Here is a 15129-nt window from a genome sequence, read left to right as displayed (position 1 = left end):
TTAAACAAGAGCATTTTTGGATAATATTACTGTGATGCAATTAGTACATCATCACACTCCAGGCCATTGGCACATTACCACATTCAAGACTATAGGAACAGTAACACATTCAATATTGGAACTTATTTGGAATACCACTTAAATTTAATTAGAACATTATACATTTGGACTTGTGACAGAGTTTTGGGGGGGGGTATAATTCACAATAATGTAAGTTCTTTTTAAATTTTCACTTTATATTTTTGTGAAATAAATTATTTGTTGAATTTTACAAAACTTGTTGGTTTTCACTCTTTTCTGTTACTTAGTTTAAGACACTCGAGTTATAACACAATACAGTGTTCCAGAGTGTGCAAAATATAAAATGCTCCCCCTTGCTGCTGCATTTTACGACAAACTCCATCCAAGAGATGAAGTTAATTTAGCTCATTTTGCAGATGGTTCATAGTTTCCTATACCGTAATTGCATTTCTAAATTTTGCCTTAAACAAAGAATCACACTTCTACACTATTCCAGCAACCAAAATAATTATGTTTTGCATTCAATATATGGAGTAAAATCCAATTTCAGAGAAATGTTGCCATTTATCACAAACTTATCAATAATCTTTAATAATGTTTTCTTTAATTACTAAATATTATATCTTATTTGAAGCTTTTTAAAAAATTAAATTTCACAAATATCTGGCTGCCATGTCATCATTCTTTAATCTGTGAAATATACTTGGAACTTGCAAAGGAAAGCATAAACAAATAAGTCAAGGTACATTTCATATCTACAACTAACAAATTTATGGCATACAACTTACAACAAATTTATAATAAATTAACTACAGTGCAAGTAACTGGTTTTGTATTACAACTGATGCTGATTCTCTAGACTACAAAAAGCTCCATGGACATCAAAAGTACAGTGGATTCTGATTAAGTGGGACACATCGGGACAAGAACACTTTGACCTAATTAAGTGGCTGCCTCAATTATGCAAAGGAGTTAAAAGGTACACATACAGAATACAAACTAAAAAAGGTATAAAACACAACACAAGACAAACTACTGTTTACTGAGCAACAAAAATACTGCAAATGAATTCTGAAACAAATGATACAGATCAGAGAAAAAATTTCTAAAACAATTCCAATTTAATCTATGCATCAAGCATGCATGAAGTTTCTAACAGCTAATGGTGTTGGAGGAATTTATTGAGTGTACCCTGCCGCATTCTCTTGATTGACAGCAACTGTGAACAAAATCAGCGTAGGCATCTAGTGCAGATAAAGGACTGCCTTCATTGCCTTCCTGCATGAAGTAGCATCATAATCCAGCTAATCTGTTCAACATCTTCATCCTCACAATCTTCATTTTTACTGTAGCATTGAAGACTATTGTCAATGCATGCAAACTCTTCATAGTTTCTGAAGTGTTGCACTTTCAAAATGGTGCTATTTTCACTATCTGTCAATTCTGAATGGTCTTGTTGCATATTTCTTGCCAACTATCAGCGACAAACGGTACTGCTTGTAAAAGGTTAACCCTTGCACTGCCTTCCTTGGCTGTTGAAGATGATGTCAGTAGATTTTTTCTTAATTGCTTCACAAATTGTTTTTTATTCCCATGTCCGATGGCTGCTTCAAGGATGTGGTGTTGGGAGGCAGAAATTCCAAACAGATGTTTTTCAAACAATCAAAAGTTTCATGTCCCAACTCATTAGCCAGTTCTTAAAAAATTTCACAAGTCATCCATGCATTTCTGTTAGCAAGGTACAGAACTGGTAAACTGTCCATTCTAAGCTCCTTAAAGGATCGAGGCTTAGCACTTTTCCCAATAACCAAAAGCTTCTTTTGATCAGTTCCTGACATGTTGGAACAGTATAACACAGTTATGTAATCCATTGCTTTCTCTGAACCCAACATTGTTGTGTGTTTGTAGCTCAGGAACTGTTAGGTGTGGCACGATAAAACAGGCCTGTTTTATCAGCAATGTAGATGTCACCTGCACACAATTTCTGAAGCAAGTTGGACAATTCTGTCGACTTCTATTGTTCAGTACTTACAGCATCAGCACTGTCCTTCTTGCTGTGTGCTTTCTTTAATGTCATGCCTACATTTCTATCAAGACATCTAACCCTCTGTTGCTTTGAAATTCTTGTGATCCAGCTTTGTAACTAAATCCTATGACTTACTTTTCAGCATTGGACCACTGACATGCACACCTCATCCAGTTACAAAAGAGAACCATTGATTGAGGGCCTCCTCAATGTCTGGATGCTTGCCTTCACACTTCCATTTCTGGGATGTTCCCTGCTGTTCTTCATGTAATGCCCATTCCACTCTTCGCAATTTATCTTCCTGCTGTATCACATGAACGTTTGTAGATTTCGGCACTCCTTTTATCTCCTCCACCCCACAATGACTGACATTAGGCAGCTGGCTTTTGATCTGGTTGAGTAAGGCAACTCTGTTAGCTAGTGTCAAATCTCTCCATGGCATCTTGACAGGGGTCTGAAATTATACAAGTAAAAGCGAGTGAGTGAGTTAGCCCACACGCCATGTACCTGTAGCCTGTGGACCACGCTGAACCATTTCTGGAGAGGACATGGTCATTGTTCAGTCAACCTTGTCCCATGGGCCAGGCCAATGACTCTTCCTGTAGTTGTAGTGCTCTACAGACCATGTCACACATTGTAAACAACTGTTGTTGTTGTAGGGTTTAAAGCCATTTTGCAGCACAAGATAGGCTGTACATGGCAGCCAGTATAACTGCTGGAGGAAAAACCCTGGAAAACCCTGGGAAGAACCACTAACCAATGAGGCAGGCTTTCTCACGTACCCACGTTAGCTGAGCCCGAGATTCTAACCCATGCAGACAGAGGTGAGATGGCAGTGATCCGAAATGGTGAGCGCTTGAAACCACTCTGGGCTCTGTGAACAACTGTCCACTGACAATGTTCCCTGGTGGACGCAGGCTCTGCACCTTGCTGATGATGACACTGTTAAATGGCTGGGCATGCACTGCATATGATAAATAAATAAATAGCTCTTAACACAGCTCTGGGGATGGAGATGGTCCAATTTTTTACTCTTCCATCAGCTACACGGGATAGTGAGATGTGGGGACTCTAATGGAAGGGAAACTGCTGCTTCTGGAAATTCATTAGAGTCAGCCAGAACTGAAATGGCATTGCCATCCTGGCCATGATCTCATGGTGAGAAGGTACTACTTCTTTCTGGAACAATTACAATAGTTTCTTTGACATCCCTTAACCACTCATGGATGTCAGTGGGACTAACCCCTCAATCTACTGGAGATGATCTAGGAGGAGAATGGTGGGCTGTTGCCTTTCATTGGATAACGTTGGAGGGAACAGTGAAGGCCTACAGCCTACCTCATCCCACATACCTTGAAACATGGATGAGACAGCCATGTCATGGGAAGAAACATAGATTTGCTACAGAATAGTGGGGGACAGAAATCTAGTTGGGATTAAATGGGAACATTGGGAAGGGTTGGTATGTTGATTCTGTCTACTTCCCTAGATGGCAAGCAAAGCTGAACTGCCAATTCCCACAAATTAAGCAGGGACACTGGGGGGATGGGGGGGGGCCTTGACCCGATCCCTATCTGTAGACTGTCAATCAAAACTTTGTGTCTGGGCAACTGTTGCCAGGAGCCCAGAGACCAATGAGGACAATCTGATGGAATCTGTTCAGAGAAACAGTCGCATCAAATCTGTTACAGTGAAAGTGCTGCTCTCTTCCCTAACCCCTGACTTCAGGAAGGTTGTTTTGTTGTTGTTTTGGATTTCATGCCTTTATTCAACACAAGACAGGATATACATGGCAGCCAGTATGACTAGTGGAGGAAGAACCCAGGACCTTCAGAAGGTAAAACTTGCTCTTTTCAGGCACTTTGCCTCCCTTGCAAGGGGTTAAGAATCTCACGCTCACAGGAGTTGACAGCATTTGTTTGAGTGTCGACGATCTCGAGCCGTAAGGTGATTTCCAAACCAAACAAAGTGCTCTTGATCCCTTGCTTACTAAAGGTATTAACTTTCCTAAAACAGAATCTGACAAAGACTCCACCCTGGAATAGAGGGGGAGGGTCATAATGAGATGGAGAAGGAAGGGCACTCTTTTGATTTTAATTGTAAGTGAAGTGACTTCTGAAGCATGTCCCACTCTGCATATTCACACAGACAACAGAGAATACGACAGTTTATGCATGTACACTCAGCACACAGTAAACGTGGTTTTAGTGTTACACTTCAAAAACACAGTAAAAGTGGGGTTAGTGTCCCAGTGATCAGTGTTGAAACTATTTCTGATTATCTTGAGCAATAATAAGATTTTCAAATTAGTTCCTGTCGTACACTTCCTTGATGTCAGAATGGCACCATTTTCACTTCAGACATCATTAAAAACCTTTGGTGAAAACCTCATATCATAACAATCTTCAGTTCAGGGGGAGTAACGAAAACAAGATTTTTTTAAAGACAGATGCATGACTAGCACCATTACTATTTAGGACCAACAAGGTATCATAAGAAGTCTTTTGCTGAAAACCCCATGCTGATACAGCCATCTATTTAAGATGGCTAGAGATATCTTTAGGACATGACTTTCCATTCAGAAGTAGCAATAAAAAGATTTTCAAGATGGCTGCTTAAGCAGCCATAATAGATGACAGACCAGCACCATTTTCATTCAAGACCAACTGGACATCATGAAAATCTTTTAGTGATGGGGCTACAGGTGGCTGAGTGGTCTAAGATGCTTGCCTTTACTGATAACTGGCCTCTGTCCACATGGGTTTGTGTCTGTCTCAGCTAATATGAATATGTGAGAAAGCTAGTAGCTTGCTAAGCGGTTCTTCCTCCAAATGTGCTGGCCACCATAATACCCTATATCATGTGCTGAAAAAAGGTGTTAAACCCATAACAATCAACAACCAACTTTTAGTGAAAACTTCATGTTGATATGACCATGCAATAACAATTTTCAAGATGGCTGCCTGGTGGCAAATTTGGACATCAGATTGGCACCATTTTCAATTATGCTTTTTTTGTTCCAGACCAACTAGACATCATAAGAAGTCTTTTGTGAAACCCCATGTTGACATGGCAATCCATTCTAGAGAAATAGTAATGGGTGCCATGGTGACCATATTGGATGTCACATAGGCACAATTTTCATTTAATACCAACTAAAGATCACATATCTTTGAGTTGTTGTAGGGTTTAACGTCATTTTTCAACACAAGATAGGCTATACATGGCAGCCAGTATAAATGGTGGAGGATGAACCTGGGAAAACCCTGGAATAAAACCACCAACTCACGAGAAACTACTGGCAAGCTTTCTCACATACCCACATTGGCCGAATCCGAGACTCTAACCCATACAGAGGTGAGATGGCAGTGATCCGTAATGGTGAGCATTTTAGACCACTTGGCCACTTGCCCCCCATATCTTATAGTGAAAACCCAATGTTGATATGACTATCCATTTAGGAGTAAAAACAAGATTTTCAAGATGGCCACTGTGGCATCCAAATTTACTTTGAGAGGTTCCTTTTCTACTTAAATGAATTCTGTCTCTGTGGTAGAGGCTTAGGTTGACATGCTGGTTCTGAAGAAAGAAAGATGAGTATTGTAGAATGTACTGTAGGTGGAAGTCTTCACATAGGTCCATTAGCAATATGATCCAGACAAATAAAATTCACTCACTTTGGTAAATTACACCATAGTCACTGCTGATGACATTGACATTGCAAATGTTTTCAATGATTTTTTCAAAAACATTACCACAAAGTTAAAAGAACCAGTGACAGAAAACAACTTTAATGAACTGAAAAAGTTCTGCAGCAGCAAAATCTCTAAGGAGATATGTTTCTCTATCTCACCAGTAACAAACAACTTTGTGAAAATATGTCTCAGTGAACTTGATACCAAGAAAGCTACAGGACTTGATCAGATTGGTCCACAACTCATTAAATCTTCTGCCTCTGCTATTTTAGATAGCATAACATTCATAATTAATTTAAGTATTGCAACATCATTGTACCCAAAATATGGAAAACTGCAAAAGTAACTCCTATCCATAAATCTGGTTCTAAAGATGATGCTGATAACTACCAGCCAATCTCAATACTACCAAACTTCTCAAAATTTATTGCAAAACATGTCCATGACTCATTCATGTCATATTTAACCAAGCACTTGCTGTTATACCCTAATCAATCAGGCTTTAGACAGGAACATTCATGTGAGACTGCCTTGATCTCCCTAACTGATAAATGGCTTCAAGCACTTGACCAAGGCAGAATAATATGACCTGTATTTGAAGATTTCACGAAAGCTTTTGACATGGTGGATCATGAAATCCTTTTGAAGAAACTGAAAATTTACCAATGTGATGAAAGCACAGTTAGATGGTTTACTTCTTACTTAAGTGAGAGAACACAACATGTTTATATGAATAATGTTCTGTCTGAACCTAGAACAATTAGATATGGAGTATCACAAGGCTCAATTCTAGGTCCATTACTATTTATTTTATTTATTAATGACTTACCACTTTTACTAAGGGACTCAACATCATCTACAGATCTCTATGCAGATGACACAACATTGTCAGACATCCAAAACACAAAGCATGAACTCAAAATTTCTTTACAGAATGCCCTAAACAAACTGGGCAACTGGTGCACATACAATGGCATGGTGGTAAATACTGGTAAAACTAAAATATTAATTATCTCAACACAGCAAAAAAGGACAAATCTTGATAGTGATGAACTATATCTGACATGGAAGGATACAAATTTGCAAATAGTCTGTCATGATAGACTACTTGGTGTTTTGGTTGTTGCTGTTGTTGTTGTAGGATTTAACGCCATTTTTCAGCACAAGATTGGCTATACATGGCGGCCAGTATTAATCGTGGAGGAAGAACCCAGAAAACCCCTGGAAAGAACCACCGACCCACAAGAAGCTACTGGCAAGCTTTCTCAGATGGTGTTTTGGTAGATAATAACCTATCATGGACTGAACATATCAAATATATCAGTACAAAAGTCAATTCAAGTTTATGGCTTTTCAGTAGGATAAGATATTTTCTCCCTGAAAGGCACAGAAGACTATTTTATAATAGTTACATACAACCCTATTTAGAATACTGTAATAAAGTATGGGGTAATTCAAACGATAAAAACAAAGGAAAGCTGGCATATCTTCAAAAAAGAGCATTTGGGCTAATATCAATCCAGAAAGAAAGCAAGGAAAATTTAGCTGCTAAGTTTAAAATATTACCTATTAAAGACCGAATCCTTTTGAGAAAAGCCAAATTAATGTACAGGATATCCAATAATAGTGCTCCTGAATATTTACAATCACTATTCCAGTATAGGCTACCTGGCAATACTCCCCAACTGTGTTTCATGTCTACCAAAATGTATAAAATTCCCAAACCAAATAAGGACTTTTTTTTTTTAAAAGTTTTGAATACTCTGGAACTTCGCTCTGGAATAGTATTCCAGTTGAGATTAGAAATGCCCATTCTATTTTCTTCTTCCAAATCCAATATATCCAGTGGCTTCAGAGATGCAGCTAAATAAATAAATTCCTTTGTATGAGGGCCTCAAGGTAGATTAGTTCTTAGCTAAATGTGTTACCCTCTTTAAACAAAGTCATTATTATTATTATTATTATTATTATTATTATAATATTATTCAATTAATATTTAATTAGTTATTATTTTATTATTATTCAATTATTATTATTATTATTATTATTATTATCCAAGCAGCACCATTTTCCTTAATAACCAACTAGACCATTGGATGAATATGACCAGGAACTAAAAAAGGGTAGGAGATACTTACCATAACACTGTTCCTAAAAAGGGTAACAATTAGCTGAGGCTCCACTTCAATACGGAGCAAAAACTCTCCAAAACTGACATGAAGGAAACATAAATACTAATAAAACAAGGGCTGGAAAGATATGACTAAGACAACGTTGATAAGGATATATCTTGCAAAAAACAAGGAAACCTAGAGACAGCAATAAAAGGTAATTTCAACAAGTTTCCTGAAACAGGTGCACAAGAACCATGGTTCCCATGCTTTTTTAAAGATAAATTTCCAGGTCATTTTCAGGGTTTTTCCAGGATGAAATTACTTTTTTTCAAGGCTCACATATGATCAGTACTGAATGAAATTAAAGAACATTTTAGATTATAAAACATGCACTTTCTGAACCTAAATACGTTTCTCTTTCAAGACTCTCCAAAAACATCAAAGACAGAAAAGATAATCATGTACAAAACCACAAAATGTATCACATGAAACAAGTTTGATTATATTCCTATCAATTGGCATGTAAAATCTTTTCAATGTACAGAATACAAATTCTCACTTTATTTTGCTGCATTGTATTGCTAAGTGGGAACAACATAATGAATATTATATTATAACAGCTGATGTTAATAATGAAGTTGTCGAAGATTGGAACAAAAGACTAAATGATATATGCAGGGGATATGACAGCAAGGATATTTTTAATTGTGACAAGACTGATTTGATCTTTAGACTGTTACCAACAAAGTGACATATGATGTGATCTGTAACATAATTATAAAGACAGTTTTAAAACTATTATCAATGGTTATTCATAACATTCTTTTGAAAATGATGAAACAGTTTGTTTTTCATTTATTTCACAACATGCATGTGACATTTTAATGAAAATATTAAGTGTTTTAAAATTAAATGTACTTGTGACTGTCTTCATATGTATTTACTATTCACATTTGTCATCCCCCTCTAGAAAGGCCACCCTCTTATAAGGCCACTTCCCTGCTGCAGTAGGGGTGGCCTTATAAGAGAGGGACTACTGTAGTCACTTACCAACAGGCCTAGAAAATTTAAACTTATGTTATATCGACTCATGCCTGCATGAAATCAATAGGAAAATGATTTATTTTCTCAAAAATGGCAAATATTGTAATTGTTAAGTCATTAATCTGCTGACAGACAAGACGAAACTACGGTACAGTACTGATGTCATGATTTCATTGGAAGTAATAATGAAACTTCTTGTCATCCTTGAGGATATCTCTAAGTGCCAATTCAAGAATTCTCTGGAACTCGCTTGCCCACAATGGATTGTATCTGTGAAATCAAGCTCTTTATTTTACAAAGTATTCATTTCGCTTGGTTGCCTTGCTATCTTTGATCACATTTATGAAAGAGTCGGTTAATTTAAGGTAGTTTATGTTACATACATAATAACATTTATAAGCATTCGATTGATCAAATGAAGTGAGCTCAGCTGACATACGACGGGCCACTAGATTTTAAGTTTGTACAATTTTCATGCCTTTTAACTTTTCTTTTATGCCATCACCTTATTTGATTCAAAAGACCTAATTAATGTGATACTACAAAGGAGGCCAGCTTTTGATTCAGTACAACAATACAACAAATACTTCCTTAAGTCAGTTATCAAAATATGGTTGGCACTTAATTAGGTTCTCAGAGAAACACTTGTAGACATAGCTGTTACGGTAGATTGACACATTTTACATTTAATTACAAGAGGACACATTGCATTTATGACGATTACACTTGCAAGGAACTAAAAAAAATAGAAATAGAACACAAATTTCAATTGATAGAAAATTAATTTATATTTAATTATTAAAGTACAGCCTCCACTTGGCGTAAGTGACATTTTCATTGATAGAAATTTCCTTAGATATCGTTAATTGTGGTGAACTAGGAATGTTGTTTGGAGAAAAAAATGTAAAAATCTGTATGACCTATTTTTAAATTTGACATTTCATATTAATGATTAAAATTTCCAGGTCCTATTTACCATTTCTGACGATAAAATGAGTGATATATCAGTTTCCGTTACCAATTTTGATCACGATTTTCTTCAAGTTCAACAATTAGGGATCAAGTTTTTGGGGTATTTTCTGGTTAAAAAAATGGGATCCATGCCTGACTATGTGTTATAAGCGGGTTCGCGTGTTATCAGGGTGAGAGTTATCGAGGGAGTGGTGTATGGAGAATTTTGTATTCTTTTGCTTTTGTATTCTTATTACAACCAATATACAACTTTGATTTAATATTTTTTTTTTTTTCCTCTATAACATTTGAAAATGTGGGTTGTTAGATTTGTGTACTCATGCGACTAGCAATGCAAATCGCAAGTACCAGGTCATAATTCATCTACGACGTAGTATTATCTTGTCTTTCAGCCAATTAAAGACAACAATTTTAATACTCACAATTTCTGAGAAAATAATTTTCATATTGATTTCATGCATGTATCACTTGATCTAACATTTAAAGTTTGCTAGGTCATCTGGTAAGTGGCTACGCTTTGCCACCACAATGTTGGCCTCTTGTGATGCTAGAGTGGTTTTCGTACCTTCCATGTAAGGAAAGATACAGATACTGAGCTGACTTTGAAAATAAAAGTCTACCAAATGAATCTAATTCACTGGTCATTTGGATTGACTCAGCATATATGTTTATTGCAAACAACCAAATGATCCATACTGCACCCTCCAAATATTCTGGTTAGAACTCGATCAATTTAACTCATGATCAGTTTAGTTACAACTCAATTACGTGATTGTTTCGGGTGTCAAGTGGTGGCAGAAAATTCCCGGGTTTTTCCACCAACTTTTATCAATATTGCAAAATTCAGACTTTTCAGTCGGGAAAAAAATTATCATTTCTTCCAACTTTTTCCCAATTTCCCAGTAGCGTGGGAACCCTGAAGAACAAGAGTCCAAGGAAAAAGTAAGATATTCTGTATGTTGGATATGACTAAGGAAACAGACTGGGATTCTGTTTTATTCTTTTCAGCCTCTCCAATTACAAAATGGCCGAGAGAATTTTAGCTTTCGACTGGGGTCTTAGCATCCTGGAAATGGGTAGCAAAGCAGTAGCTATGGTATTACTGATATTAAATGAAACTTATTTCTGACTGACAAAGCTCAATTCTCTTGACGAAGGGTTTGGAGACATAAAGTATATCCAATGCACTCTCCTGAATCTCATGTTTGCCCCAGGATGTATTTCATGATAATGTTCAAGCTGAGAGGGTCTCGAGTTTATAGTAAAAAAATTGGAATTCATATACTAAGAATTTTACCCTTTTGGGGCTTTGTTTTGAGTGCCCTTTTGGGGAACCCTAAACCTACTCAGCACTTTATAGCCGAGTTACGATATGTGCCGTGCAACGCCATACCTACATTCTAAATTAAGATGTGTTATTCCACCAGTGATCCCCCACTCGAACAGCCCTTCTGACAACCATCACTCACTTTTTCCAGTCAAAATCCCCTGGCCACCACTACAACATGACCAGCATATACTAAATGGATTAGTTGCAAGTTTATTATTTCATATGTAAATTACTACTCACATATATGAGATCTGCCTCTTGAAAGACCAACCCTCTTATATGGCCATTCTAATGATACAGAAGGGATGGCCGTAAAAGATGAGTGCCATGATATTGATACCACTTACCTTCAGGGCTTCAAATGTAAGAGCTGATATAGAAGGCATGGCCGTATAAGACAAGTGCCATGATACTGGTACTAGTTACCTTCAGGGCTTCAAATGTAAGAGCTGATATAGAAGGGATGGCCGTATAAGACGAGTGCCATGATACTGGTACTAGTTACCTTCAGAGCTTCAAATGTAAGAGCTCACATAGAAGGGATGGCTGTAAAAGATGAGTGCCATGATATTGGTACCACTTACCTTCAGGGCTTCAAATGTAAGAGCTGATAAACTGGTACTATTTAGATTCAACTTCCTCAAGTTTTTCAAGGCTGAAATTAAAGAAAGTAAAATTACTTCAACCTCAAACAAATAGAAAGAAACCAAAATAATTTACAAAACTTAAACCATTAGTAAGTACACATATGTTGATGAAGACAGAATTAGCTTATAATCATTCTAAAATTCCTTTTAATGATTCCATATTGATAGACCACCCAAATAAACTTACAAACCTGTGCATACAAACTACTCAGGTGACTGCACAAAAGTGGTGTTTATAGACAGGTGGTCTTTACATACAGGTTAGAGTAAAACAAAGTAGATTTGAGTACAGTATGTAAAGGGTTTAACAGCATGTCAGCATAATATTGGCTACATTGTGCCAGTAAATGTTAAATTCTAAAAATGCAAACATTAAGAACTGCAAATATAAAATACACCCTCCAAATAAACGTAAACACTGTAGTACTACAAGATGTTAAAATTCTGCACAAGGTATATAAACAAAGATTCCATCAAAGGACTGTGACTCTAATGACTGAAAAGAATTTCTAGGAATTCAAGAAAAGACCATTTCTTCATTTTAACTGCTCAGCTGCTGAATACAATATATTTCATCGATTACAAGATCTGCATATAAGCCGCAGTGGTGGCCAGATTGGATGTCAGATTTGTACCATTTTCACTTAGAATCAAAATGGACACAAATACAAATCTTTTGATGAAAACCCGTCATTATATGTAGTAGAAGTGAATTCATGGGACCAAAAAACATCAGTCCTTATATGTAGTACATGTGGATTCACAGGACCAAGAAACATCAGTTGTTGTAAGTAATACATGTGGGTTTAAGGCACTAGGAAATATCAGTCACTGTATGTATTGAGCACCAGGTCACCAACACCATGTGCTAGAGAGTCAAGCCAAGGACATGGAACTAAGTGCCTTTCACACAGACACACTTAGGCAGGCAGCCATGCTGGCCTAGGCAGGTAATGAACCCACATATTTAGGACTATGTGTCAGACACTCTAGCTCAACTGAGCTACCATGGCTCCCCTTTGCAATATATCTAAACCAATATATATATTTATAATAAAGCATCACCACCACCATCGTCATCAAACTGAATACATACAGGCTAGTGACCAAAGTCCCTTGTCTGTCACTGGAGTTTCACACAAATTGAGGACTTGTAGCTTGTGCAGATGTTCAGAGATCTGCTGTAATCCATTGTCACCAAACTGAAACAAAAAAGCACACATGATGTAACCCTAATTTCCATTGTCACCAAACTGAAACAAAAAAGCACACATGATATAACCCTAATTTCTATTTCTGAAGCTAATTGATTAAAATGACAATTCGATTCTAACCATACTGTAGTTATGTGAAGAGCAAACCATTTAACAATTCTTTTATAACTTTTCAATGTGTAAGTAAATTACATAGGTATGAAGGTTTGCTTGAAGGCTATGCCTCCAAAGAGTTGAACGACCCCTGCACTATTATATGCTACACATTTTGGGGATGATTTTCTCAACTAACTTCTTTATGTTCCCCTTAAGGGCAAAACTTGTAATTCTTAAGTCTTGCTGAAACAGAGGTCTGCTGTGGCTTGAAAAAATAAAACGAAGCCAATGTCAATACAGTATGGCTTCACCAAATCAATAAACAACAGTCCGTTGAATCATCTTGATACTATTTACACTGAATAGTACATGTGACACATTGATAAGCCATCAAGGAACAGAGTTCAATGCCAAAGTGACTGCTGACTTGTGCAAAATGATGGATATTCCTCAACAATTTACACTTAGTTTTGTTCATCATTGTCTTGGTGCATGCGGGTGTAATCATTGAACTTCTGCTACAAGATTAACACTGTATGCGAATACACACTGTACCAATTGGGACACTATGACCCCTTCAGTAGTGTTTTCTATGAACAATGCAGTTATTGCTAATATGAGATACTTGCTGTTTGAAATACTTTATGCACAGAGACCAGTTTCCTCTGTCACCACATATACCGGATTGAAGTCTATTCCAAAAGACTACCATGCGTACCTACTACAAAAGCAGGCTCTTCTTACAACCAAAAGAGATGATGTGAAACTACATCTAGAGAAGTCTCAGGCGGACATGGTCAAACAAGCAAATGTAAAGGCTCCTTGTCTTACATTGTCTATAGATGACTATGTTTACATCACAGACGGAAGACCTAGTTAAGCTGAAAAGTTGATGCACCAATACAAAGGTTCGTTTATTGTGCATAGTGTTCCAAGCTCACATACTTGTGTTTTAATGGATCATGGTGTTCCAAGCTCACATACTCGTGTTTTGATGGATCATGGTGTTCCAAGCTCACATACTTGTGTTTTGATGGATCACGGTGTTCCAAGCTCACATACTCGTGTTTTAATGGATCATGGTGTTCCAAGCTCACATACTCGTGTTTTGATGGATCATGGTGTTCCAAGCTCACATACTTGTGTTTTGATGGATCACGGTGTTCCAAGCTCACATACTCGTGTTTTGATGGATCATGGTGTTCCAAGCTCACATACTTGTGTTTTGATGGATCACGGTGTTCCAAGCTCACATTCTTGTGTTTTAATGGATCTAACAAGCCATTAGTTATTTCCACCTCCTGTTCAAGTTGGTCAACTAAAACCAGCACATATTCATCAACCAACACCATCAAACTACTCTACAGTTAGTAGTAAGGCTCCCAAACATCAACAGATACTCAAACTGTTCCTGACTAGTCTGTTTCTAATGATATCGAATCGTCCAAACTGTTCCTGACCAGTCCCTTTCTAATGACACTGAATCGTCCAAACTGTTCCTGACCAGTCTCTTTCTAATGACACTGAAACGTCCAAACTGTTCCTGACTAGTCTGTTTCTAATGACATCGAATCGTCCGAAGACAATCAAATGATTCCTAGTAATATTATTTACCAAAATGTGTTAGAAAGAAATTGTGTAGATTTTGTGACTCATATCATATAGGTCAAAATTATCTTGAACAACTGTCAGTCTCATCAGAATCTTTTTCTTTTTTTTTTATATAAGATTAAGCGTGTTTTAGCTCAGTACTCTACAATGAATGAAATACAGTATCTTGCTCACACTGTCAGTCAATCAGCCAAAAATACATTATGGGTGCCAGGTTCTCATTTGAATGCGAAGGCACATAAGCAAATAGACAGTAGACTGCCTCCTATGGTCCAAAATTGTACTGAGAATGAAAGATCATGTTGCAATTGGCATTATACCATTGTTGGTGTTATGAACTATTACACTAGTTAGTTCTA

At 37.0% G+C, this 15129-nt stretch overlaps 1 protein-coding gene across 1 annotated transcript in view; it reads right to left on the bottom strand.

Moving 5' to 3' along the window:
- LOC149785853 (C-Maf-inducing protein-like) overlaps window positions 1–15129 on the bottom strand; it is a 137050-nt gene that overhangs the window by 18100 nt on the left and 103821 nt on the right. Inside the window, exons 15-16 of the mRNA XM_089931142.1 lie at window positions 12946–13051; window positions 11787–11857 (exon numbers count right to left, since the gene is read on the bottom strand). Of these exons, the coding sequence (XP_089787268.1) occupies window positions 11787–11857; window positions 12946–13051 (177 nt within the window). The remainder of the gene's footprint in view (window positions 1–11786; window positions 11858–12945; window positions 13052–15129) is intronic.

The sequence above is a fragment of the Sinohyriopsis cumingii genome, chromosome 13 (genome assembly GCF_028554795.1).
Source record: "Sinohyriopsis cumingii isolate HCF-2022 chromosome 13, ASM2855479v2, whole genome shotgun sequence".
NCBI lineage: Eukaryota > Metazoa > Mollusca > Bivalvia > Unionida > Unionidae > Sinohyriopsis > Sinohyriopsis cumingii.
This window is presented reverse-complemented; position numbering and strand designations above follow the sequence as displayed.